General features: G+C 35.2%; 3 protein-coding genes across 4 annotated transcripts; 2 read left to right on the top strand and 1 right to left on the bottom strand.

Annotated features, from left to right (window-relative positions):
- Positions 1–2,875: 2,875 nt before the first annotated feature.
- On the top strand, positions 2,876–5,238 carry LOC110635916 (ferric reduction oxidase 2-like). Its single transcript, XM_058152442.1, has 4 exons — positions 2,876–3,631; positions 3,730–3,973; positions 4,071–4,783; positions 4,885–5,238. The coding sequence occupies exons 1-4, from the start codon at positions 3,304–3,306 to the stop codon at positions 5,022–5,024; spliced, it is 1,425 nt and encodes a 474-aa protein (XP_058008425.1). The 5' UTR covers positions 2,876–3,303; the 3' UTR covers positions 5,025–5,238.
- A 3,157-nt stretch (positions 5,239–8,395) lies between these two features.
- LOC110635932 (ferric reduction oxidase 2) lies at positions 8,396–12,200 on the top strand. The gene is made up of 8 exons (XM_021785436.2): positions 8,396–8,700; positions 8,793–8,895; positions 8,970–9,152; positions 9,232–9,466; positions 10,176–10,503; positions 10,633–10,876; positions 10,974–11,680; positions 11,800–12,200. Exons 1-8 carry the CDS (start codon positions 8,502–8,504, stop codon positions 11,937–11,939), a joined length of 2,139 nt encoding a protein of 712 aa, XP_021641128.2. The 5' UTR covers positions 8,396–8,501; the 3' UTR covers positions 11,940–12,200.
- Positions 12,201–12,671: 471 nt separating this feature from the next.
- LOC110635931 (uncharacterized) lies at positions 12,672–24,581 on the bottom strand. 2 transcript variants are annotated; one of them, XM_021785435.2, is made up of 23 exons: positions 24,117–24,581; positions 23,915–24,022; positions 23,241–23,389; positions 22,944–23,025; positions 22,398–22,813; positions 21,696–22,128; positions 21,383–21,606; positions 19,267–19,462; positions 18,952–19,097; positions 18,705–18,879; positions 18,507–18,560; positions 17,803–17,982; positions 16,970–17,082; positions 16,464–16,646; positions 15,693–15,750; positions 15,207–15,266; positions 15,069–15,110; positions 14,847–14,974; positions 14,619–14,754; positions 14,462–14,539; positions 13,862–13,978; positions 13,233–13,295; positions 12,672–13,137 (listed from the first exon to the last, which is right to left on the bottom strand). In XM_021785435.2, the coding sequence occupies exons 1-23, from the start codon at positions 24,261–24,263 to the stop codon at positions 13,051–13,053; spliced, it is 3,375 nt and encodes a 1,124-aa protein (XP_021641127.2). In that variant the 5' UTR covers positions 24,264–24,581; the 3' UTR covers positions 12,672–13,050. The 2 variants fall into 2 exon arrangements, with proteins under 2 accessions (XP_021641127.2, XP_058008424.1); XM_058152441.1 differs by lacking the exons at positions 12,672–13,137; positions 13,233–13,295; positions 13,862–13,978; positions 14,462–14,539; positions 14,619–14,754 and having other exon boundaries at positions 15,197–15,266; positions 24,117–24,566.
- Between the last annotated feature and the right edge of the window lie 603 nt (positions 24,582–25,184).

The following is a 25,184-nucleotide window of genomic DNA, read 5'->3' as shown; positions in this document are numbered from 1 at the left end:
TCAGGCACTAGATAATTAAGAAAAATGTGGGTTTGGGTTTATCTATGCCAATTCCGACCTTGTAGACGCGTCCAAGACGTCTGAAAATGATGGGGTAGCCTATACTCTCAACTCGGTTTTGAAAATTTTTTGGTAGTCTGTCTGCCAGGCCTGAAATTGCAAACCCGACCAACCGTCGAATTTCCGCGAATTGAATGTACCTACGCGAAACCCATAACACGGGGATTAGTATATAAATTTTACGAAATTTTCTAAACTCATTTAATGCTCGGAAAAATACTGCGAAGTCTCACTGGACCCACTAGAAAAATGTGTCAGAAAAATTTGAAATGGGTATTTCCGCGAAGCTCTCGACGAGTGGAGCACTCTGGCACTCTCGGATTTTTGGTGGGATTTACGGTTTTCAAGAAATCTGGCCTGAAAATCAAAATGGACAAAAATTTCTTGGATAAAAAATGGACAAACCGCTTGATGGATTTTTGTGTTCTTAGTGTCTATGAAAAGCTTTCGAGGTTTAGACGTGTTTTGGGACAAAACCCGGTCTGATTGGTGGTCGGATAGGACGGATTTTGGCCGGAAAGATGAAACGTAGCGCAGTGCAGAGGGGGAGTTTTTGGGCCATTTTTCTGCGGCCTGGAGTGTCGGCCAGCGGCGAGGAGCGATCCTGGAGGTGTGCCGACAAGCTGGGGAGGGAGGGGTGGTGACTGGCAAGTGAGGGGAGGAGGGAGGAGAGAGAAAAAGGAAAGGGAAGTGAGGGTGTCGAGGCGTGCGGGAGAAGAAAAGAAGAAGAGAAATAGGGCCGGTCCGATTCAACTGGTCCAACTCGGTCCAGTTCAATTCGGTCGGTCCGATTCAGGATACTCGAATTTGAATTTTTGCTCTGCCTTGGGACAAAAAACGAGGCTCAAAAATTTCAAAAAAATTTCAGAAAACTCAAAAAAATTCGTAGAGCCTAAATATATTTTTAGTTTTACCACGTTGTCTCTAAACAAATTTTTAAAAATCATCAAAGTTTTATATTTTAAAAAAATTGAACCCGATTTTAAAAATTTGAAAAATTTCAAATAATTCTCCAAAAATTTAAATAAAATAAAATATTAATATCTACCATAAAATAATTAATTAAAAATTTAGGAGTGTTGCATTTTTATTTTCATCTTATTTTAATAATATTATCAAGAATGTTGATCGATCGCCCACCTCTCTCACATTTCTGTTAGTCCTCTTACAGGGGTCCTCTCTCGAGTCTCTCTCCCATATCTCTTATTATAGACAAAAAAAAAAAGCATGTTTTTAATTTAAATTGAATTTATTCATGTATGTTTTGTAGAAAATCTTATGTAATCGTATATATGGCATTATAATTTTTAAAATCTATTATTAAATTGAGTTGACTGTTAATTTAAGTAAATAATATATATATAGCCTATTTTTACAAGTTAATATATTAGAGTCACAACTAAAATAAAGAAAAAGACTAAAATATCTTGAAATATTAATCATTTATAAATAAAGTGAAAAAAGATAAGGTAATCTCATATAAATTTGTTGTCATATATACATCCTATATTTCTCTCATATTTATTAATCAATTTTAAAGGAAAGTAATTTTTTTAAAAAATTAATTCAATTAAAAAAAATATATCTTATAAAAAAATTTTATTCTTGATAAATTTAAAATTTTACAAATAAATTATACTTTTTTATTTAAATGGCCACTATCTATTATTGTTAAATAAGTTATTCAAAATACAATATGATTATTCTCATCTAAAAAAATGTTAAAAACACCCTCTTATCGATGTATACATTATTTACTCATTATTTTATATATAATTATTTTTTAATATTAATAAATTTTAAGTATTCATGAGCACATAATTTTCAGAATAACCGTTTAAAAACAATTTTGAAGATAATAAACCAATGAAAATTAAAATATTTGAATAAATATTACATAATTATCAATTACAAAATTAAAATGTTCATATTAATTTTTTTCATAAATATATATATAATGAAAATAACAAATTAATGTTGAGATAGTTTTTGAAATTAAAAAATTAAAATTTTTTAGAATGTATATTATAATTTTAGTTTAATGTAATTGGCGTGTAATAATGGAGATAATTTAGTTATGCATGTCATTTTTAATTTATCTTTTTTTTTTCCATAGAATTAGTAACTATGCAGATTTAAATTAGTAAAAATTAGTGTTTTAGGGTAAAAAAATTGAAGAGTTTATAACATCACTAAAAAATTACTGCAAAATAATATTTATTTGTTATCATAATTAATTTTTTCTTTCAAGGGTGTTTTTATAATAAGAAAAACTAATTAAGGAAGAAAAAATAATGAAATTATTACAACAAAAAGCATATAGAATCTTCATAAAAGGAAAATTATTATTTTTTTATAAACTTTTTTCATAAAAAAAGTGCAATAATTTATGTAATTTTCATGTTTTGATATGAAAAAAAAATCACATTTTTACTATTATGTTCATATTTAATAAATAAAATTATATTAAAAAACGACTATGTTTAATAATATGGTATAATATAATTTTATAGTTGAATAATTTTTTTTAATATAGTTATTTATAATGTAATTTTATTTATAATAAAATTATACTAATTTAATAATAATTTTATTCTCACATCAAATCTATGTTTTGCTAAATATGCTTAAATAAATAAATTTATTAATTATAAAATTTTTATATCTTTAAAATAATTTTGTATACAAGATTATTTTAAATTATAATAAATAATTATAAAAAATTATAAAAAATTATATTTTTGTTAATCATTTTATATAAAAACATAATTTTATTAAAAATTTAAAATATATCAATTATAATTAATTATAAATAATAATTATTAATTATATTCAACAATGAAATCAGACGGAACTTAATTGAATTTTATAGTGATAAAAGCACAAGGATTGAACTTGGCTGTACCCAGACAAATACAATCAGATATCTTTAATAATTGGGCTTCTTTTTTTAGTACATTTTCCACGATTTTGACTTGGGAAAGTATGGTTCTGAAAATGGGGTTGCCAATACTTTGCCCTCACACAGTTGACGATTAGGATTATCTGATGGGTCGATTTCTACGCAGAGAATGGGTAAGGAGTAGGACCCATTTTGGAATATGAGAGTGATAAAGTGTGAAATGAGAAGGACCTGATCTGACATCAAAGATACTTTTTGTTTTCGGAAGTGAATCTGGGCTTCCTCTGTGAAGCCCAATCTTTTTTTTTTTTAAATCCATTTAATGGACTCTTTCATAGCAGATGCTGCAATGGGGTGGCGCTGAGGTATCAAACGTGGCTGGGGAGATATCTTTGCTGGCTGGGCTGGGCCTGTGGGCAACATCCTTCCCTCGCATAAGGCGAAAAATGTTTGAGCTCTTCTTCTATGCTCATCATCTCTACATTCTTTTCATGATTTTTTTTCTCCTGCACGTTGCCATCTCTTTTTCCTGTATTATGCTCCCTGGATTTTACCTTTTCTTGGTCGATCGCTACCTGAGATTCTTACAATCTCTTCGAAGAGTTCGTTTAGTTTCAGCCCGCATTTTACCATGTGAAACTTTAGAAATCAACTTCTCTAAAACCCCAGGTAAAAGATTACACTCTACATTACTTTTCTTACAAGTGATGATCGTATATATTGAGAACTGATATGTTTTTAACTAGTTTTTTAATATATATTGCTAGGTTTGAGTTATAATCCAACCAGCGTTCTGTTTATAAATGTGCCTAGCATTTCTAAGCTGCAATGGCATCCATTCACTATCACTTCTAATAGCAACTTAGAACCGGAGATATTGAGTGTTGTGCTCAAAAGTGAAGGAACTTGGTCCAAGAAGCTGTACCAGATGCTTTCATCACCTTCCTCAATTGATCGTCTTGAAGTTTCAGTCGAAGGACCTTATGGACCTGCTTCAACTCAGTTTCTAAGGTTTGTACTAAACAAGAAGTTAACAATACGTATTTAGATGTTCTGTTCTCGCTTATGAAAGTGAAATTCTGGACTAAGAATGATCTATACATTTTAGGCACGACACTCTTGTGATGGTGAGTGGAGGCAGTGGAATTAGTCCTTTCATATCTATAATTCGAGAACTCATCTTTGCAGCCACAGCATACAAATGCAAGACTCCACAAGTAATCCTAATTTGCTCATTCAAGAACTCTTCAGACCTAACCATGTTAGACCTGCTACTTCCAGTAGCTGGTACCCCATCAGCAATTTCCAATCTGCAAATAAAAATTGAAGCTTATGTAACGAGAGAGAAAGAACCCTCGTTCAATAACTCGAAACTCCTTCGAACTATATGGTTCAAACCCGACCCAACTGATGGACCTGTTTCAGCCATTTTAGGCCCCAATAGCTGGCTCTGGCTTGGCTCCATAATATCATCTTCTTTTATCATTTTCCTCATCATAATTGGCCTTATTACCCGCTATTATATTTATCCTATCGATCACAACACCTGGAAAGTTTTCTCATACTCTTTCCGATCTTTTCTGAATATGTTAGTAATATGCATATGCATAGCCACGACAGCAAGTGCAGCCGTTTTGTGGAATAAGAAACAAAATGCAGGGGAAGCGGATCAGATTCAGAACCTTGAGGAATCCATATTAAGTAGAACATCACCTGCAGGCTCATGGTTATACGATGCTGAGAGAGAATCGGAAAGTCTCCCTCATCAGTCTCTTGTCCAGGCCATTAACGTGCACTATGGTGAAAGACCTGACCTAAAGAGTAAGTTTCTAGTGATTCAGTGCCTGTAGAATTCTAGTTACATGCTTTGCATCTATTCCCTGCCATTGTAGATAAATTCTTTTTTATTCATTTGGGTGTAGGAATACTAGGTGATTGCAAAGGACCAAGTGTGGGAATTCTTGTTAGTGGTCCGAAAAAGATGAGACATGAGATTGCAACAATTTGTTCATCTGGAATGGCAGATAATTTGCACTTTGAGTTCCTTAGCTTTATCTGGTGATCTCATCTTTGCAATTTTCTCCTTCTTTTTCTTGTGTGTGTGTGGACGTTTAGCGGAAGACCCTGAACAAGTTCAAACCCTTGATCCAGTTTCAGTCGGCTCTGATACAAGTCACTTTACGCAGCACTAAGTTTCTGGTTTTGTAATTTGTAGCGTTTGTATACGTGTAAAATTACAGTGCGATTGGCCGTATAAAATCTAGTCGTGTTGTTCATATGCAAAACTTATTTTTTTTATGAGCAAAGATTTTTATAATATAATAATATTAAAATCAGAAAAAATTTAGCATGACATCTCAACTAAATTCAGTTCGATAGGCTAACCCCTATGCAACCTACCCAGAAAGTTGTATGTTAAGTGAAATATCTAAAACTGACATCAAAGCAAGAATTTGAAATACATCAAAGCCAAGAGACCAAACATATAGCCAAAAGCTTTTTAACAAGCAAATCAAAGCAAGATAAAACTAACACCAACAGAAGAGAACGTAGCAGCAAGCAAATTGTGGCAGATCGAACTTGAATGGTGTAGCAACACTGAAGGCCAAAAATAGAGCATCACCCAAACAAGCAGCAATTCAGACCCAAACTAAAAATGAACAAAGCAAGCTAAAAATAAGCCAGCATCTGATAGAAAATTATATGACAACCAATGGAATGAACCAACCAGCAGCTGAAGGAAATTAGGACCAAAATCAATAATTACCACCAAACCAAAGGACCACAAGCACTCTCCCGACCATCCCATAGACGTCAGCAACAAAATTGGTGCCAGAATCTTTTCTTGGTAAATGGACAAAATCACCAACGTCAATTACCAAGGTGCCACAACTGAAACAAAAGAAATTTAAGCTGAAGCAGGACCATAGCTTGAGAGAGAGCAGCCACTTATCAATCCACAACGCATCATAGTGCCAGACAACCTCGAAGCAAAGATGGATGAGGGCACAAGCCAATATATATACACACATATACAAGTCTCTCTTTGAAATTAATTTATTACAGGGGATGAAAATGTTGGATTATTTATTTGTATCTGAATGTGAATTAGTATTAATCAATTGTTAATTTCATTGACAGATTAAATATATATCTAATAAGTTTAGTAATTAGCAATATCTAAATGGATTGGGTCATATGATTGGGTAAACCTGTAATGAGTCAGACTGTTTATAAGTCTACTAAGCAAGAGGTCCCAACTCTTAGTCCTCTATATATATATATATTCTGATAATCACATTTAATATCAGATAGAATTCACATAGAATTTGAATATTGTGGATATTAGGAGTTGTGAACTTACATTTTCGCTTACTTACCCTTTCACTTCCAATTGTTCATAGAAAATTACGGATACAAACGTGTTTTCAGGTATACATATTTTCTAATTATGTAGTATCATATAGTCTATAATGATTTAATTTATATATATTTATTTATAACAAAAAATAGTTGGTGAAATGAAACAGAATTGCCTTAAATTTGTTCAAGATGAGCGAGGACAAGGACCTCAAAGCTGGAATTTTCTTAGGTGATGATATCCATTTTGTTTGAGGTATCACTTTGGGTATCTTTGGATTGGATTAAAAGGAAGAAATAGAGGCATGAAGAGCTATGCCATGCACCACTATCACGATAGGTCTCTTACGACGAAAATATCACACATCAAACACACGAACAGGAACTAGCCAACGTCACTCCCACATGATCATTCAAAATACCTATAAATGTTTTTTTTTTTCCACAGTTGAAGATCAACTGTGAAATTGAATTGCAAATTTGGACACCATAAAGGGGCAGGCTTTTATATTCTTTAAGGGCCTTTTAGTCATTACAATTGACATAATTATAGGATAAAATCTTACCTTCGAATGTCAAATTCTAAAGTTGCATGTGACTTTTAAGAAAAATAATTAAAATTTTGTGAGAGTGATAGAATTATTATGATATAATTCACTGATTACATGAACTTTGCAACCATGCACAAGCAAACGCTTTCACTGGGGCTACAACTCTCCATCTGTTAGGCATACGGCAAGCAAAGGAAAAGGAGATGATATATTAATAACAAACCAAAAAGTTCTTTAAAAAAATTATAAAAAATTAAAGGGATATTTTAAAAATAATTCAATATCAGTAACCTAAAATTCATTGCTGAAATACTCCCTAATTTATTTCAAAGAGCCGTTACATTCTATTTAATCGTTAAATGCCCATGGGAAGCACATGGATTTATTAATTTTAATTTATTTATATTTAAAATATTAATATATTTATATTTAAAATTAATATTAATCAGAGGAAATATAAATTTAATATTATATAAATTATTAAATTTGTGGGATTGCGTCCGAGAGAGGAAGAAGAGCAGCATGATGGATTTAGTATCAGATCTTTCTCATACAGAAACTGATATTGACAATGTCAGGCCAGGAATAAAGGTAAAAACTATTGATAGTAGTACTTGGGGGTTGTGTTATGATGTGGATGTCCACTAACACATAACACCATTTACTTTGGACTGCAAGCTGTCCTTTCTTTATCTTATTGTAAACAGCCAAGACTTTGTATTTTCAGAAATTGTTTTGTTCTTTAATTTTTTGAAGCTATTTCCTTGTCATTTTTTGGCTTTTAATTCCATAAGCCTCCCCCAACATAAAAGGAAAAGTGATAAATATTTTAATTTTTTTTAACCTTTTCCCCCTTTGTGATTTTTTAAACTAAATTAATGTGTGGCCCTTGTAATTATATAATGAAATAGGCAGTATTTATTTTGGGCTGAGTAAAATGTGTAAAGACCTGGGATACCTCTTTGAAATGTACCAAAAAAAGAATGGCAACGGGACTGATCAAGGTTGGGGTCACTCGTCCCTTTCCCGTCTCATAAGAGTTTAGCGGAGCATTCCCTGCTTGGGTGCGAGGCAGGACGATTTTTTTACGAATTTTTTTTTTTAATTTATGAATATATAATATAAATTTATTTATTAAAAATAAAATATAATTTAAAATGTAAATTTTACATATTATTTTAATCATTTACTTATATATTTATTAAAATTATAATATTTAAATACATAAAAATAATTTTTTAATAAAAATAATAATATATTACTGTACATAATGGGTTACGGGATTTCAAAGTAAAGAAAAGGTTTTTTCATCCTCGCCTTGTATAAATCAGAGTCAGAGAAAATTGATCGAATTCAAGACGAGTGAGATCGGATCAGATTCGAAAATTTTTATCATCATTAATATTTATAAGTTAAAATATATATTAAAGTTACTTTTAAAATTATAATATTTCTTGGGATTTAAAATATGAGGCTAACATGAAACCTTGGCAACCAGCCAAAATGAAAATCGCGACATACTTGCAAACAAAGTTAGGCAAATACCCACAATCACTTGTTTCTTCTTCACTATAGATTTGCTTATTCCAGTACTCATTTTTCTCTGTCTAAGACTAAGAGAGAAAATCATGGATTCCCAGGCGGTGAAGAGAACACCTTCTTCCCGCAAAGAAACTGAAATGCTCCGAACAGCCATGAAGCTGCTTCTAATACTAGTGATGCTGGGCTATCTCATGATGTGGTTTATGATGCCCACTAACACATACCGTCATATATGGCTTCTCCATATCCGAAATAAGTTTAATTCCGCTTACTTTGGCATACAAGGTTTGATTCCTTTAGTTAATTAATTTCCTTTTCATTTCAGAAACTGATTTTCTATAATGGAGCTTTTGCACATATATATACATCTATTTCAGGTGCAACCCTGTTGATATACTTCTTCCCCATTCTTTTCGTTGCTGTCTTGGGCTGTGTTTATCTCCACCTGGGGAAGAGATCAAATCACAACAATTTCGAAAGGCAATTATAAATCCATTTCAGGGTACCCTTTTTCTTTTGATTTACTTCTTAACTTTCTATTTCTATCTCCACAGCAATGGCAGAAAACACATCTTGGCCACTTGGAAGAATCCGATGGTAGTGAAAGGCCCCCTAGGAATCGTTTCTGGAGTAGAGCTGGCCTTCTTGATCATGTTCGTCGCACTACTAATTTGGTCTCTATCAACTTATTTACATAACAGCTTTGCTACTATTACTCCGAAGAGAGGAGAGCAAGCGTAAGATACTTAGTTACAGGCTAATAAGCACATCTATATATGAAAAAAATTTGGAACTCTAATGATAAGGTTATTGCAGATGGGAAGCTAAACTGGAGAGTGCGGCCCTTAGGCTAGGGTTAATTGGGAACATATGTCTGGCATTTCTCTTCTTCCCGGTGACTCGTGGGTCATCGGTGCTGCCACTGCTTGGGCTCACCTCTGAGGGTAGCATTAAGTACCATGTATGGATTGGTCATATGGTGATGGCATTCTTCACTGCACATGGACTTGGCTACATCATCTATTGGGCTGTTACAAATCAGATTTCCGAGGTAATCAATTTCTCGCGACTCCACATTCCCATCTCAATAATTGAGTTCTACAGTCAATAATAATAATAATAATAATAAAAGATTGTCTCTTTTCATAAAATTTATAATTTCAATTTAGTTAAATTATTAGAACCCTCAATTCAACATTCTCTCATCTTAATCTAAATAGAATTTGAATGTTCTGACCCCAAAACCAAATTTTTATGGTGTCTCTGCCAGTGAAATTATGTGCTAATACTAATCTTAAAAATTGGCAAAAAAATACTAGTGTGGACCTCAATAAAACTGGAAACAGAAACAGAAACAGAAACAGAAACAGAAAGTTAGAAGGAAAGTTTGGTCCACTCAAGGAATCCAACATGGTGATAAAAGCATAAAGGACTGACAATGGGTGTCTCTAGACAAATTTAATCATTATCTTTAATAATTGGGCTTCTTTTTTTAGTACATTTTCCTCTATTCTAATACTTTTTTGACCGCTCATTTTATTACCCAACAAAGACGGGGTGCCCTAAGGCAGTTGACGACTAGGATTATATGATGGGTCGACTCAAGGAGTAGGACCCATTTTGGAATATGAGGGTGATAAAATTTTGAAACGAGAAGGAGCTGATCTGACCTCAAAGGTCCCTTCTGTTTCTGGAAGCGAATCTGGGCTTCAACTATGAAGCCCAATTCTTTTTTTTTTTAATGGACTCTTTCATTGCAGATGCTGAAATGGGGTAGGGCTGAGATATCAAACGTGGCTGGGGAGCTATCTTTGCTGGCTGGGCTGGGCCTGTGGGCGACAACCTTCCCCCGCATAAGGCGAAACATGTTTGAGCTCTTCTTCTACACTCATCATCTCTACATTCTCTTCATGATTTTCTTTCTCCTGCACGTTGCCATCTCCTTCTCCTGTATTATGCTCCCTGGATTTTACCTGTTCTTGGTCGATCGCTACCTGAGATTCTTACAATCTCGACAAAGAGTTCGTTTAGTTTCAGCCCGCATTTTGCCATGTGAAACTTTAGAAATCAACTTCTCTAAAAGCCCAGGTGAAAGATTAATCTCTACTTTTTTGTTTTTTTATCAAGAGAAGACTCCTCTTGACTTTCTTACAAGTGATGATCATATATATTGATGATTGATATGTTTTTAACTTGTTTTGTAATTTATACTGCAAGGTTTGAGTTATAATCCAACCAGCGTTCTATTTGTAAATGTGCCTACCATTTCTAAGCTGCAATGGCATCCATTCACTGTCACTTCTAATAGCAACTTAGAACAAGAGATGTTGAGTGTTGTGCTTAAAAGTGAAGGGAGTTGGTCCAAGAAGCTGTATCAGATGCTTTCATCACCTTCCTCAATTGATCGTCTTGAAGTTTCAGTTGAAGGACCTTATGGACCTGCTTCAACTCAGTTTCTAAGGTTTGTACTAAACAAGAAGTTAACAATACGTATTTAGATGTTCTTTTCTTGCTTATGAAAGTAAAATCCTGGACTAAGAATGATCTATACATTTTAGGCATGATACTCTTGTGATGGTGAGTGGAGGCAGTGGAATTACTCCTTTCATATCTATAATTCGAGAACTCATCTTTGCAGCCACAACATACAAATGCAAGACTCCACAAGTAATCCTAATTTGCTCATTCAAGAACTCTTCAGACCTAACCATGTTAGACCTGCTACTTCCAATAGCTGGTACCCCACCAGCAATTTCCAATCTGCAACTTAAAATTGACGCTTATGTTACGAGAGAGAAAGAACCCTCATTCAATAACTCGAAACTCCTTCGAACTATATGGTTCAAACCCCACCCAACAGATGCACCTGTTTCGCCCATTTTAGGCCCCAGTAGCTGGCTCTGGCTTGGCGCTATAATATCATCTTCTTTTATCATTTTCCTCATCATAATTGGCCTTATTACCCGCTATTATATTTATCCTATCGATCACAACACCTTGAAAGTTTTCTCATACTCTTTTCGATCCTTTCTGAATATGTTAGTAATATGCATATGCATAGCCATGACAGCAAGTGCAGCAATTTTGTGGAACAAGAAACAAAATGCAAGGGAAGCAAATCAGATTAAGAACCTTGAAGCGTACACATCAAGTAGAACACCAGGCTCATGGTTATATGATGCTGAGAGAGAATCGGAAAGTCTCCCTCTTCAGTCTCTTGTCCAGGCTACTAACGTGCACTATGGTGAAAGACCTGACCTAAAGAGTAAGTTTCTAGTGATTCACTGCCTGTAGAATTTTAGTTATATGGTTGGCAATTATCACTAGCATTGTAGATAAGATTTTTTTTTATTTTTTTATTTTATTTTATCATTTCGGGTGTAGGAATGCTGGTTGATTGCAAAGGATCAAGCGTGGGAGTTCTTGTTTGTGGTCCGAAGAAGATGAGGCATGAGATTGCAACAATTTGTTCATCTGGATTGGCAAATAATTTGCACTTTGAATTCATTAGCTTTAGTTGGTGATCTCATCTTTTTCTTCTTCATTTTTTTGCGTGCGTGTGGGTGTTTTGGTTTTAGGGGGCTGCGGAAGACCCTGGACAAGTTTCAGTCGGTTCTGCTCCAAGTCACTTTAAGCAGCAATAGGTTTCTGGATTTGTAATTTGTAGGGTTTGTATACGTGGAAAATTACTGTGCCATTGGCCGTATGAAATCCAGTTGCGTTGTTCATACGCAAATTTTATTGTTTAATGCAAGTATCAAGTGATGCGCTTGAGGTTGTTGCCATTTTGGTTTGCTCGTGAATGAATAGCCGTAAATTATCTTCTTGATGTTGGGCACAACATTAAAATGTCTCTACCCTCTGGCTTTGCAACACAAACTTTATACTGGTTTAACGTCAAAAATTTGATTAGGTGGTACAAATAAAACGGCTGGTCAAATAATTGCAACAGCAGAACAGTTTGAAAAACAAATTGCTGAATGGGCAAGTGAGAAAACATGGGCAAGACATTTCAATGGTTTGCTGCCTCCAGCAGCATTGAGGGCTCTGAGAGTGGCGCAGTAGCGGTCTGAGCTTTGGTTTAGCATTCGCCTTCCTGCATTTATGGTCTAATTGCAGGAGCCAATATGTTGAGCTTCACTTCTCTCCTGTTATCCTTCTACAACCTTATCCTGTCAAGACTCTGATGAAATTATGGTAAGAGCGTACAACCTGGAAAATTAACTCAACCATAGATATCCAAATGTTAGAGTTGATTCAATTAAAATGAACTAATTTCATTACAAATCGCTTCATGAATTTTTATACAACAAAAAAAGTTGAGGGAAAAAAAAGAGAGTTATACACAGATGAAAAATATAGAACAAATAATAATACAAAAAATAACTAACACATATGAAAAAAGAACTGTCGTAGAAGTTCAACCACGTTATCTACAAGAATGACTTTCTATGTCACACCGACAGTTTTCCCGGTTGCTGATTTTTTACGCTGTGGAGCAACAAAAGCTCAGACCCTGGAATATGATTTGCCTGGGATGCAGTGCCCGCAAATCATATCTCTATCTTCAGAAGAATCGCTTTCATTGGTCTAATACTTTGCCAAATTATGTCCGATGGCTGGCCAAACGTGCCCTCACTTCTCTTCCAAATTCAAATCAGATGTCAGCCTCTCCTCCAGGGATTCAAGTAGATCTTGGTATTCAACAAATGCAGGGTGAGACTGAAGCAGACATCAAGAGATGTAGGGTGAGATTTGCCTATGAACACCACCACGATTATTATCATTAATCAGTAAAAATTTTGAGAGCTGCATACCTGAAGGGTCATGCTATATGCCTTCCACAGCCGCACGTCATGCTGGAAAAGATCGAAAAGAACCTGCACAAACATCACAGGAAAAAACTTCATTGAAAAACATTCCATGTTCAAAAATAGGAGTTAAGACCCAACTTAGCAACATAAGAATCATATTTTATCTACCCAGCCCTTTGATGCAATTTTAGTGGCAACTATGACTTCTATCTATCTGGCACATGTAGAGATGTGGGGGAGTTGGGGCAACTTAAAGTCATAAAATTTTCAACTTGAACAAGACTTTAGATGCCAACCATTCTCAACAAGAGACCAAGCTCAATCCAATTTTTCATTAACAATCATCTAATGAAGACCTAAAGAACGAAATATCTGGTGTTGTTTCCTAGAATACACACAAGCACCTCTTACAACATAGCCATTATTAATCCTATATTATAGGAAAAGGCATCAGAAACATTCCATTTTTACTATAACTAGAGAATTTATACCTGTAGGAACTCAAATCATTTCCAGAGTGAACATAATTTAACCTTGAGCCTAAGGTGAGATAAGCCAAGTGATAATAAGTGTGCTAAACATTCAAAATGAGATGGGGTAAATGCCAACATTTTGAATTAAGCCAATCATACCTCAGATCGTCTTAAGAGAGTGGCTAGGACAACTATCCACTCCTTGAACTTGACAGAACACATATGAGCCAAAAGAAACTCAGCATCCAATCGACTCTGCAGTGTACCCATTTGGAGCTGGAAACATAAAATACAGGCTCTATCAGGAAGAAAAAGAAGATGACTAATTGATGGTAAAGCCTGGCCAGAACTTTATCTTAAAAGTTTCTTTAGGGGACATGGGACATATAATGATACCATTATATACGAAAATTTTGATTACACGGCTCAAAGATGCTAAACAGTCAAACTAGTAAAAAAGATTTTGATTTAAAAGATTCTGTTAAACACTCAGAACAGTTGCTCAAAGTAGGCTACTGCCAAATGGACTCACAATTTTTCAAGTTGGTAACAAACAATGTTCACTTCATCACATCAAGTGTTCTCTCTCTGTCACAAACACACTCACACAAACAAAAAAAAAGGAGAGCTAAAACAAGTGATGCCTGTTTCTTTCTCAGAGAAAAATAAGAGATAAAAAGGAATTATGCTAAGCTGTCACCATGTAGCTTAAAACTATAAGGAAAGAATATCAAATACTGAAGAATGTGATGTTCATACCTTCTGCCCGATTAGTTCCAGCCCCGATGCAAAATTCTCCAAGCGAGCAGAACCATATCTTTCTCGTTGAAGATATTCCTGCAAGTAAATTCTCAATCTTAAAACTAGTGTATTGCAGAATATAATGTCTCACAAAAATAACGCTAGTTTCTCTTACCACTAAATCAAACTGAGTGCCTTTTACAAAGGCAACAAGCTTGGAAAGTTCTTTCCCTGACATCAAATAGCTGGCATGGCTTTCTAAAATGCTCTTCACAGAAGCAACATGGGCACTTTGCTCTTTAAATGAGGTGCTGCTCCAAAGGAAAAGAAGGAACTAATTGGTATCATTACTATTTGAATAAGGTGCTGCCCCAAAGAAGCAGAGTTTTAGGAACACATTAACCTCTTATCCAAGGGTGTCTTCCTGTAACTAGAACGGAAGAGAAAATAACCCAAAATCCTCGGAGACAGCCTGTCAGAATCTGTTGATGTCTGCCCATACTCTTTTCCAGATCTCAACAAGAAACGCACCTAGGAACCACAAGAAAAGAAGGAAAAAAATATATATCATCTTGCAATAGATTCAGATTTGATTTGTTCAAGCACCACAATCATGGCCCAATACCAGCTCCCCAGCAAGTTCATACAAAGATTCATCCAGCGTTGCCTGCGCATGGTTGTCAATTTTAGTCAGTGTTTTGTCATACACAAAACCAAAAAGATGGGATAAACTAGTAGTAGCAACCTACTCACAATTGTCTACCTGTAGTAAACGTAAAGCACAGTATTGACTGACAGCAGGACCTTCAAGTTTAGCAATAACCTGTAAAATTCAAAAAAGGAGCAAGTGACTCCAATATAGTTTTATCCACCACACATTTTCATTACGTATTTGTAATGCATAAGAAGAGGAATACAGTTCTTGCATTTTATTCGTAACCTTGCAAGAACACATAAGGTGTTTCTTTTTAAATGATATTGTACCCTCCCACCTCACACATATGCATAACCTATAAAATGTATCACAAAATAGCTTTAAAGCTATAAATACTCTAGAGGTACAAGTTAAAGTCAAGGGCATTACTATTAAATTGCACAACTAAATAACCCAGAAACAAGATTGAGTAATATAAACAAAAATAATTATAAAAACAGGTGCAGAACAATCTCACACACAAGTAACAATACCCTTCTAACAACCAAGAGCTCAATGTATTAATAAAGATATTGAGAAACTCATAACTCTTACCAGTATATAGCAAGCTGCAGTACGGTACCATCTTCGTTGGAAGCATTCCTCAAACAACCTTAAGCATGGAAACAAGAGTAAAAATGATTAGATACAAGTAATCTGTTTTCTTTTTTCTTTTTTTTCTTTTTTCTCTTTTTTCAGATGGGTGGAAGTGGGGTGAGAGCTCAAATATGAAAGTCCAAAATAAAATGAAATGAAGTCTTCACTTCAAAAAAAGCTATACAAGGTTCATCTAACACCAGCAATATTTGTAAGACTCCATACAAATTTCATGTAAAAACAGAGTAGAACATCTATCAAATAATAACAATGAATTCTCAAGTAAAACTGTATTTGATTCACAGGCATAAAATGGAAAAAATCGTTGTGTGCCATCACGGCTATGTTCGTTAATGCCAAACATGAATCCAAAAAGTCCTCAAATTCATCAACTGTATCATGCACTAGGAAACTAGGAAATGGCTTCTTTTTTCCTGCTGAGGTACAACCTGCAAATTAAAAAGGTCAAAACCTAGCTTGCAAATAACCAGCCAGGGCTGCGGGCTACCTACAAGAAATTATCATGAATCTGGAGAATAAAGAGGGAGAGAGTTCCAGGATTCATCTTTCTTCAAATATTGTTCCACAAGTAACTATAGCCTTCGTGGATTTATCCTCCTCAACACAATTTTTCATCCAAACGTGATATAAAATAACCTTAAAAAACAAGGCAGAACTCAACAATTTTTTTTGTTTTCCTTCTTTTAATTCCAAGGTGTAATAACATACTCTGTTGATCTTCCAGCAGCTGAGAATAAATCTGCCCAGTGTCGGCCGTCAGTTTTTCTTGCAACACTCACAACTACATCAAGATACTCTGGAAAATTTCTGATCAAATCACAGGTCTTCTCCAAAAGAGAGAAGTTGCCAGTGGGTTTAGGGACTGATTTTTGGTTCTTGTTTGCATTCTGCCTGCAAGTGATATTCAACAAATTAAGGATGCAAATAATGAATTCAGACCATTTACATCAACAACAATAATCAACTTTCAAATCCATGGATAAGAGTTAAGTATCAGATTGGGCCCATGGGCAGCTACATGCATATTAATAAAATATTTTCAGCACAATTCCTTTCAGCTAGGGTCACTGAGTTCAAACATAATTCACTATGGCAACAGGTCCCACACTGATGTATTTTCAATAATATTTGGTCTTAGGAAAGCTATTCTAAGCATAAATGTTCTAGTTCTAATGTATGCTAATCTTTAATGTCTCCACACTGATTATATATACCTGGAAATTTCTGCATCAAATACAGTAAAAAGAAGCCATTCCAGACAATGGGAAAAATGAGGTTTTTGTGCTGATAACTGTGCCAACCTTAAAGCCTCCTCAATTTTGTCCCTCTGGCAGACAAAGAAACAGAATCAGAATTAGAATAAGCAAAGGAGACCTTAAAGCTTGTAAAGAGTATACACAGCAAATCAAACAGGGGAACGTTGCCCTCATCAAAACAGCAGGACTAGCCTATAGAGAACCACCTGTTGATCACCATGCCAAATCAAAAGAAAGGGCAGAGTTGAAAATGTTCCGTGCTCGACATGCCATGACTTTAGGGCTATACTTTATCCTTTGGTCAAGCAATCAACTTTAAGTCATAAAGTACTCGATGACTGATGTACTACAGAGTAATAGGAAGATACAGGACCTTTTGTTCTGATTGAAGTTCTTGACTTAGGCAGAAGCTCAGAGGCTGGAGACTTTGCGATATTGTTTTGTAATAAGTTGTATACTTCGTACTTATCCTCAAGCAATTTGGTTTAAGACTTCAAGTCGAGGGCACTAGCACGATTTTATTTGACAAGGGTTTTTTTCCTTACTTCAACTAGTTTGGGATGAAGGCATAGTTGTTGGTTTTTGTTGTTGTTGTTATTGCATTCATACTTATCCTCAAGCACTCCAATGTAAATACAAAACAGTTCACTAGACAATAAAAACAAAAGGCAAACTTCTCCAAAATATACACCCCCACCCCCCCAACAATATATATATATATACACACACACACACACACACACACACAGAGAGAGAGAGAGAGAGAGAGAGAGAGAGAGATGTAATAATACCTGAAGAAGGTGCCTGAGCAGGCAATGCAATATAGTTTGAGCTTGAGGAGATGGCTCAAAACACGGAAACTCAGTGCATGTTGAAAATGACATTCTCTGGGAGACACCAACTACGACACCAGCATTTGGAAGAAGTCCCAGAGGATACACTTCCCGATCAAATTCCAGCTCTGGGTCCAACTAACATATCAATCCTAGGTTAGTTGGCAAACTCAAGATACAACAATCAAAAAGCAACATCAACATAACTCAAATCCAACAGGTTTCCTGTCAAAACCTATAAAAGCAAGATTCTAGAATGCCAAAATACAAAACACAACTAATTGAAAGACATGAAGACCCATAGAAAAAATAAGCTGAGAAAAGGATACAACTTCATTAACAAAGGAATAGAACCACAATGCTAACAGCAAAGTCAAACCAGATTTAGAAGAGGAAAAACAAGCCAAGTCCTTTAACCATCTTCAAAGGAACGCGTGTTAGGCAAAAACAAATGAACATCATCTAACATGGAGCCAATAGGAAACACAAAAAAATCCCTTCATTTATTTAATTTAGCTTTCTAAGAATCAGAGTATACAAAATACTATTGGCATTGTCTAATTAATAAACAAAAGACAAGCAAATACTTACGGGCCTCATTTCAGTGTTATCTGCCAAATATATACAGTATGAAGAGCTTCAACAGCTAATTACATACATACCTGCAGAAAATCCTCCTGCTTAAAAGGATCAACACCCGGAGATGGATACCAAACCTGTAAAAATAAGCTTCCAACAAGAATCTTCATGAGACGAGTACAAATGATTAATGACAGTAACTAGAAATGACATTATGTGAACTAAACCACACCCACTAGAAAATCAAACAGACTACATTAAAGAGCTTAACATTTGGTTACCTGCATCCCTCGGTGGCCATAATCCAACCAAGAAACTTCCTCAATTAGATTAGTCTTTTCATCAGATTGACCACAAGTAACCCAGAACAATTCAACAGAGTCAGTGAGCTCTCTTTCGCGTCCATCATCCAAATCCAAAAGCGAAAGCTCCCCATTTGTCCTCAGTATCAAACATCTACCAGAATGTACAGCTATTCAGAGGTATGTTGAATGCAAAAGATTCTACTAGTCATTGCATAGAAAATACCTTGCAGGCTCTCTCACTAATAAATCTGAAGATGGAGAAATATGATTCTTTAAGGTACTTTCTCTTGGAACCTGATCAGGGATAAAACGCATCGCAGCAGGATGACTCTTTGCAGTCATGATTGAGAGTTCCCGTACTGTAGAAAGCTGTTTGTCATTTTATCACTTAAAATTTATGAAGGATAAAGTTTCACCAAAGCACTCTCATTAAGAGAGAAAGTGAAACTTCAAGAGCTCAGAACTAATGTGGAATAAAAAATCTCTCCTTCAGTGAATACAATGAACAGTTAACAAGCAACTGGAAACGTTCATTTACCTGCAGGTCTGGAGTACTATGAGGTGTCAGTTCACCAAATAATTTCACATGGAATATATGGACATCAAATGGGCGATAAGTAACAAGTATATGGTCTTGATAGACATCCATCACCATTGGCTTGGCAAGTAATGGCTTCCGACAAAGCAAGGAACTCTGGTCAAGATGATATCTTGGATAAAAAAGCAGTTCATAGCTGCATTAAATCAATATTTCACATAAGAAATTACAAACCTGAAGAACAAAACAGGTAAAAATTCCTAATCTAACACAAGAATACTTAAATTAAGAATCACCAATACATCAAAAAAATGTTTAAGCAACCAGCAAGATTGGTATCAAGTCTGATCTAGACATTTTGATACAGGCATAGGACAAAAATAGTGGCTCTTTTCTAACTACTTTTCAATATGGAAACTTAAGAGAAATACCCCACAATGTGCAATCTATGGTGACCATAGATTGAGTGAAAAGCAAGATTAGAATAGACATTAATTTGGGATTTTATTTCAAAACTTGTGGGCACTTCTGTAAGCAAGTATATAACATTAATTTCTGTATATTATTTGAGGTATTTCAACTATTAGTTTAGAGTTTTCTAATAATTTTTACAGAAATATAGTAGAATTTTCTTTAAATTTTTAGATAGTGTTGGCACAATGTTTGTGGGTAATTTCTATTAAAAACTCCAAATCCAAGTACAATAAGTCAAAAATCCATCAAAACATAAATAATCTAGTTATTTTATGATTCTGATAATGGAAACAAGTAATTGATTTCAGTAAAGCACACATTGTAGCGAGTGCTCCATCTTTATTCTTCTCTTTCTTTTTTCCGTACTTCTTCAGATAACATCTATCCTTATTTTTCAAGCCAAACAAAAAAAAAAACATAAATATCCTTATTTGATCCATGTACATCTATAACATATGACACAATCTTTCCTACATAAAAAAGAATCACAGTTTCCGACTTCCAACTATTAGCTATGAAGTCAAAAATATAATCTAATTATTTTCTGATTCAGATAATGGAAACGAGCAACTGATTTCAGTTTCAAAGCATGCATGGTAGTAAGTGCTCTCCCTTTGTTATCCTCTTTCTTTCTTTTTCCATACTTCTTCACATAAAATCTATCTCTATTTAATCCATATACATTTATAAAAAATGACACATCTTTCCTCCATAAAAATGAATCACAGTTCCTGATTTCCACAGATTAGACGAGAAGTGTTTTCCATTTCCAACTTAAAACCGATTTTAAATTTCACCAAAAATAATCAAAAGCATCAAACTATGGAACAATTTTAGGAGATGAACCATTGAACACATCTCATGCAACTATTACCATAAGGCAAAATGTTCAATTTACCCTTGTACTTATTGGGGAAGTTCAATTTAGCCCATTTTCAACTTTTTGTCCAATTTAGCTCAAAAGTTTCAATTTAAGCTCAATTTAGCCTAAAAATTAAAATTTATGGACTAAATTTCTTTATTTTTTGATTTAAATCAAAAATCAAGAAATTCAATATCTTGATTTTGGGACTAAATTTCTTAATTTAAGTCCAAAAATTAAGAAGCTCAATTTCTTGATTTTTGTTCTAAATTGAGCTTAAAGTGAAACTTATTGGCTAAATTGGACAAAAAGATAAAAATGGGTTAAATTGAAATTCCCCAATAAGTATAGGGGTATAATTGAGCTTTAAGCCATTATTTATTATAATAACACAAACCTTAAATGCAACACAATTCATTAGTTGACCATCCCAATAACATTTATATCCTGAAATTCACCTCTGAGAGAAACATTTCTGTAACCCAAATCCCAAATGTTCTATTTGGCTATTCCACCCATCAAAGGGCAATTCTTCAGTTGTTGAATTTCAACATAAAACATTCTAATCCAACCCAAAAGCCCTGAATCCCAATTTCTGCGCATTCAAACCCTAAATTTCCAATTTCAATCAACATTAGCGCACAGCAATTACATTCACAGAATAGTCAAATCTTTCCCATGCATCTATAGATTCAAAAGGTACTCAAACTGCTTCTATGGAAGTAAACCAACTTGGAATAACAAAGTAAAATATGTAAGAGCAGACTGATGATAACTCACGTGTTAGAAGAATGAACGTAGTTGCAGACAACAACAATCTTCCCCAGCCATAGCAAACCTTTACACTGAATCTTTTGTTCCTGAGTAATATCTCCAAAAACTCGCCACTTTTTCAACCGCATATCATATAAGATCAACCCATGAAGACCAGCAACTGCTAAGTACATCCCATCCTTGCTAGCTGCCACATGTTGAACGGGCCAATTTTGGGAGATGTAAGAAACCTAGGTGAAAAAAATCATATCAGCATCCCCAAATTGCAAAGACAATAAATGAGGATGGCAAATAGTTAAGGCTACATTTAGACACGTACTGGAAGATTCAGATGTAAAATTTTAAGTTCATCAGTATCTTCAGACTGTACAACAAGCAACCGATCTTCACCATAAATCACCTGACGGACATAAGTCATGCCAGAAACTCCTCTGCTAAGACAGCATTTCCCAAAAGAAAATGCTATAATTCTCTCCAAAGATCCTTCCTCAATTGCATAAAGCTTATATCCATATTCATCCCACTGCATCAGTGAGGTGCCACCCATCAATGGCTCATATTTACAATCTTGGTTTGGCTTAACCATTGGTGAAGAAACAGAACTTAAACCAACTTGACGGATTGTTGACATTAAACGACAGCCAGAGACGGACCAAACTGTAAGTCCTCTTAACTTCCACCCAACAGCAAAAGCAGAATTATCAGGTGTCCAGGCAATACAACTGACAGAACCAGTGTCATCCATTGAATATCTGCAAATTAATTAGACCAAGACATCAACCTCTCCACTTGATGAAATGAAGTATATTGTGGACTCAGGTTGGAAACTACAAAAGAGATGATCATCTAAAATAAAAGGCACAGAGACATATTGCACATCTAAGAAATCGTTAGACTTTCAATAGGTTGAAGAAAGTGTTCTCGAGTTCGCCAAAGGTAAAAGTCTAAGCAACCAGTCAGAAAAACTAAACTGAAAACCATTCACTTATCCCACAGCATTTATAACCTTACTAATACTTACCCCCAGTCATATAAAGACACAGTACGGATGAGTGATACAGATTCTGCTAGGTCATACAACTCAACAACTCCAGTTCTAGTACCAACAGCCAGGATTTGTTGATCTGAAGCTACTGAAGCACATACAGCGTCACCAGAACCCAACTTCTTTTCAGCTCTGATAGATTCAGCTTGCTTTAAACCTTTCTTGCTTACAGAGCATGATACTAGTTGGCCCTCAGAATATAAAACAAATAGCAACCTTATTGGCAAGCAAAGCTCCAGCTGTGTAATGGCAGGCTTCCTTGTGTCATAACAATTGGGTAAAACGACCCCTGGGGCCCCTCCAGAACCAAGGCCATTAACTAGAGAGCGTGGTAACATAGAGACTTCACTGCTCTCATGTAGATATGGATCAAGTTCAAAAGCCCCAATAAACTATAGAGAAAAACAAGAAAAAATCAAAATGTAAATTGCCTAATAGACCATGTGAAATTGAGTTGGCACAAAAATTAATCTAAATGCAAAGAAATTCAAGAACACTTATTAGTTATTATATTCCTATTACCTCTCCCTTCCAAGAGATACTGTACAAGGATCCATTGGAAAGTCCCAGAAGCATATGTTTGCTATCACTCACAATATTGCTCCTGCCAAGAAAGATATCAGAAAACTACCAAGATCAGAAAGAAAATACAAGACTACAAGAATCACTTTAGTTAGCCATCTCAAAAAACATACATTATGTGCAATGCAAATTAATAGAAAATACGATGTAATATCAAATTTGAGTCAAGGTCTAGAAGTCAGTACAGGGTCAGCCCCACTCTTCCAAAAATTGAAAAGATTAAGCAGTGACACTTACACTGTCAAGTTCTTTTCTGCAAAAGGTACTTGCTCGCTGAGAAGAAGAGATATGTTAGCAAGAAACAAACCAGATGGTTGCTTCCCTCCAATTTGTATTCTTTTTTCAGTGAATTGAATCTTGAATATGTGAAGAAAGAAGGACGATGTCTGCAAAAAGTACCAAGAAAAAGGGGGAAAATATATGGGCAACAATGTGATACATTGAACTATACTTTCAGACGAAATCCAACGTAAGGAAAATCAAAGCAAGAAATAAGAAACCACGTAAGCATTATCAGAGATCACTTTTCATGCATTTCTCAGGCAAAAAAAAGTTGCAATAACGAAATAAAAAGCATGCTTCAGCTAGCAGCAGCAAGACTTGGTTTCAAGTATGTTATTTAGTGAAGCTCAGCACATTTCCAACCTCAAATCACTGAAGCACTGGGAGAAGAGGCACACAATTTCATCCTATCACACTCGACACTCTGATACTAAAATACAGTTCAAATTCATTTTGAACAAAGACGAAGCATGCAACAGATTGACGAAATTATCTGAATGCATATGCGCATTCTAAACAATTAATAACTGTAAACAGAATATCTCGTCCTAAAAATATCAAAAAAATTCGGAATAAATCATCATATGCACTCTCCAAATGAAGAAATCAAACCAATGGAAACTACTTACGAGAATGGCGATCAATTTGGCATCGGGACTCCACACAGCCTGTAAATTCTCGCCCTCTTTCTCCACAGACTCCAAATCCCTCTTGTAATTGCCCAACCTCACTTTATGCTGCATGATCCAGAAATAAGAACATAATTCAGAAATTGGAAAACCTAATTTCGAAACAATAACATGCATATACATGAATGTGATGTATAAAAACCTGAGAGGAGCTCCACAGCTCGAGGTGAGAAGGGGCGACGACAAGCAAGAGGCGGTTGATGACTTTGAGGTAGATAATCTTCTGTGAAGAAGGACGGAGTCCTGAATCCAGAGGGATCACCTGAGGCCATCCATATGACATATACATCTTCTCTGCTCTATTTGTCAAAACTACAAGTAAATATTATTTTCTACTCCGAATTAGTCTTGTAGTAGTTAGAGCGCTGGTTTTAGAGATCTAGAAATGGAGACAATAGGGTTGAGGAAAAAGATCTGAAGCATTCCCGGAAGAGTGAGGAACCAGAGCATTTCAGGTAGATCTCGCACGCACCTCCTCTCGGTGCGTTCTTTTTCTTTCTTTTTTTTTCCCCCAAAATTTGAGATCTGCTCTCGCCTCGATTCTCGATGGAAACAACGACGCTGTACCAAATGCAGTGAAAAAAAAAAAACAGAAAACTCGTACGGTGCGTTTTATGGTGATGAGATTACGGTATAAAGCTTCGGTCGAGTGGTTGCTGACACTTGAACCCAGCCCATAACAAACGAATGAGAGAAATGACGGCCTGGACCTACTGCTCTCAATGCAACGGGCTGGGTAGGGCTTGTTTCTTTCAAAAGATTATTTCATTGCAGAAAGGGCTTCGGCCCAGTACATAAAAAGATTCAGTTAGATTCAATTCTGATACAAGTTCACTCTAACTAAAATAACCAATGGAAAACACAAATATTGCCCATAACTATACAGGTCAAGCCTTGATTAAATGGGCCCCAAAAGCTATCCCAAACCAGAACCAGGAAAAAAGGCCTAAATAACAGAGCTTTAGCTTTGGAGCAAGGGTTTTGGCTGGAAATTAGCACCAATGCCTTCACCAAGAGGGAGATCTTGCAGTATCAGTAGAGAATACGATCGAATCGAGAAACGCACCAAAAATCAAGTACAGTTGAGCCTACAAATAATGATTCCTCTCAAGCATTTCCTAAAGATTAAGACAGTCATATTGTCATGGGCCTAGGTTTTAGCACTCACCTGGGATCGTGCGGCACTTGAATTGAACTCTTTTAAGACAAA

Source organism: Hevea brasiliensis, chromosome 9 (assembly GCF_030052815.1).
Source record: "Hevea brasiliensis isolate MT/VB/25A 57/8 chromosome 9, ASM3005281v1, whole genome shotgun sequence".
Classification (NCBI taxonomy): domain Eukaryota; kingdom Viridiplantae; phylum Streptophyta; class Magnoliopsida; order Malpighiales; family Euphorbiaceae; genus Hevea; species Hevea brasiliensis.
Note: the sequence above shows the minus strand (reverse complement) of the source record. Positions and strands in the feature narration are given on the sequence as shown.

Coding starts and splice junctions, on each gene's coding strand:
- LOC110635916 (XM_058152442.1), top strand. CDS start 3,304: ATGCTGCAATGGGGTGGCGCTGAGGTATCAAACGTGGCTGGGGAGATA. Junction 3,632..3,729: donor CAACTTCTCTAAAACCCCAG/GTAAAAGATTAC, acceptor ATATATTGCTAG/GTTTGAGTTATAATCCAACC. Junction 3,974..4,070: donor GCTTCAACTCAGTTTCTAAG/GTTTGTACTAAA, acceptor TATACATTTTAG/GCACGACACTCTTGTGATGG.
- LOC110635932 (XM_021785436.2), top strand. CDS start 8,502: ATGGATTCCCAGGCGGTGAAGAGAACACCTTCTTCCCGCAAAGAAACT. Junction 9,467..10,175: donor TTACAAATCAGATTTCCGAG/GTAATCAATTTC, acceptor CTTTCATTGCAG/ATGCTGAAATGGGGTAGGGC. Junction 11,681..11,799: donor TGAAAGACCTGACCTAAAGA/GTAAGTTTCTAG, acceptor TTTCGGGTGTAG/GAATGCTGGTTGATTGCAAA.
- LOC110635931 (XM_021785435.2), bottom strand. CDS start 24,263: ATGTATATGTCATATGGATGGCCTCAGGTGATCCCTCTGGATTCAGGA. Junction 17,983..18,506: donor AGCAGGAGGATTTTCTGCAG/GTATGTATGTAA, acceptor TTGATATGTTAG/TTGGACCCAGAGCTGGAATT. Junction 13,979..14,461: donor TGGAACTAATCGGGCAGAAG/GTATGAACATCA, acceptor TTATGTTTCCAG/CTCCAAATGGGTACACTGCA.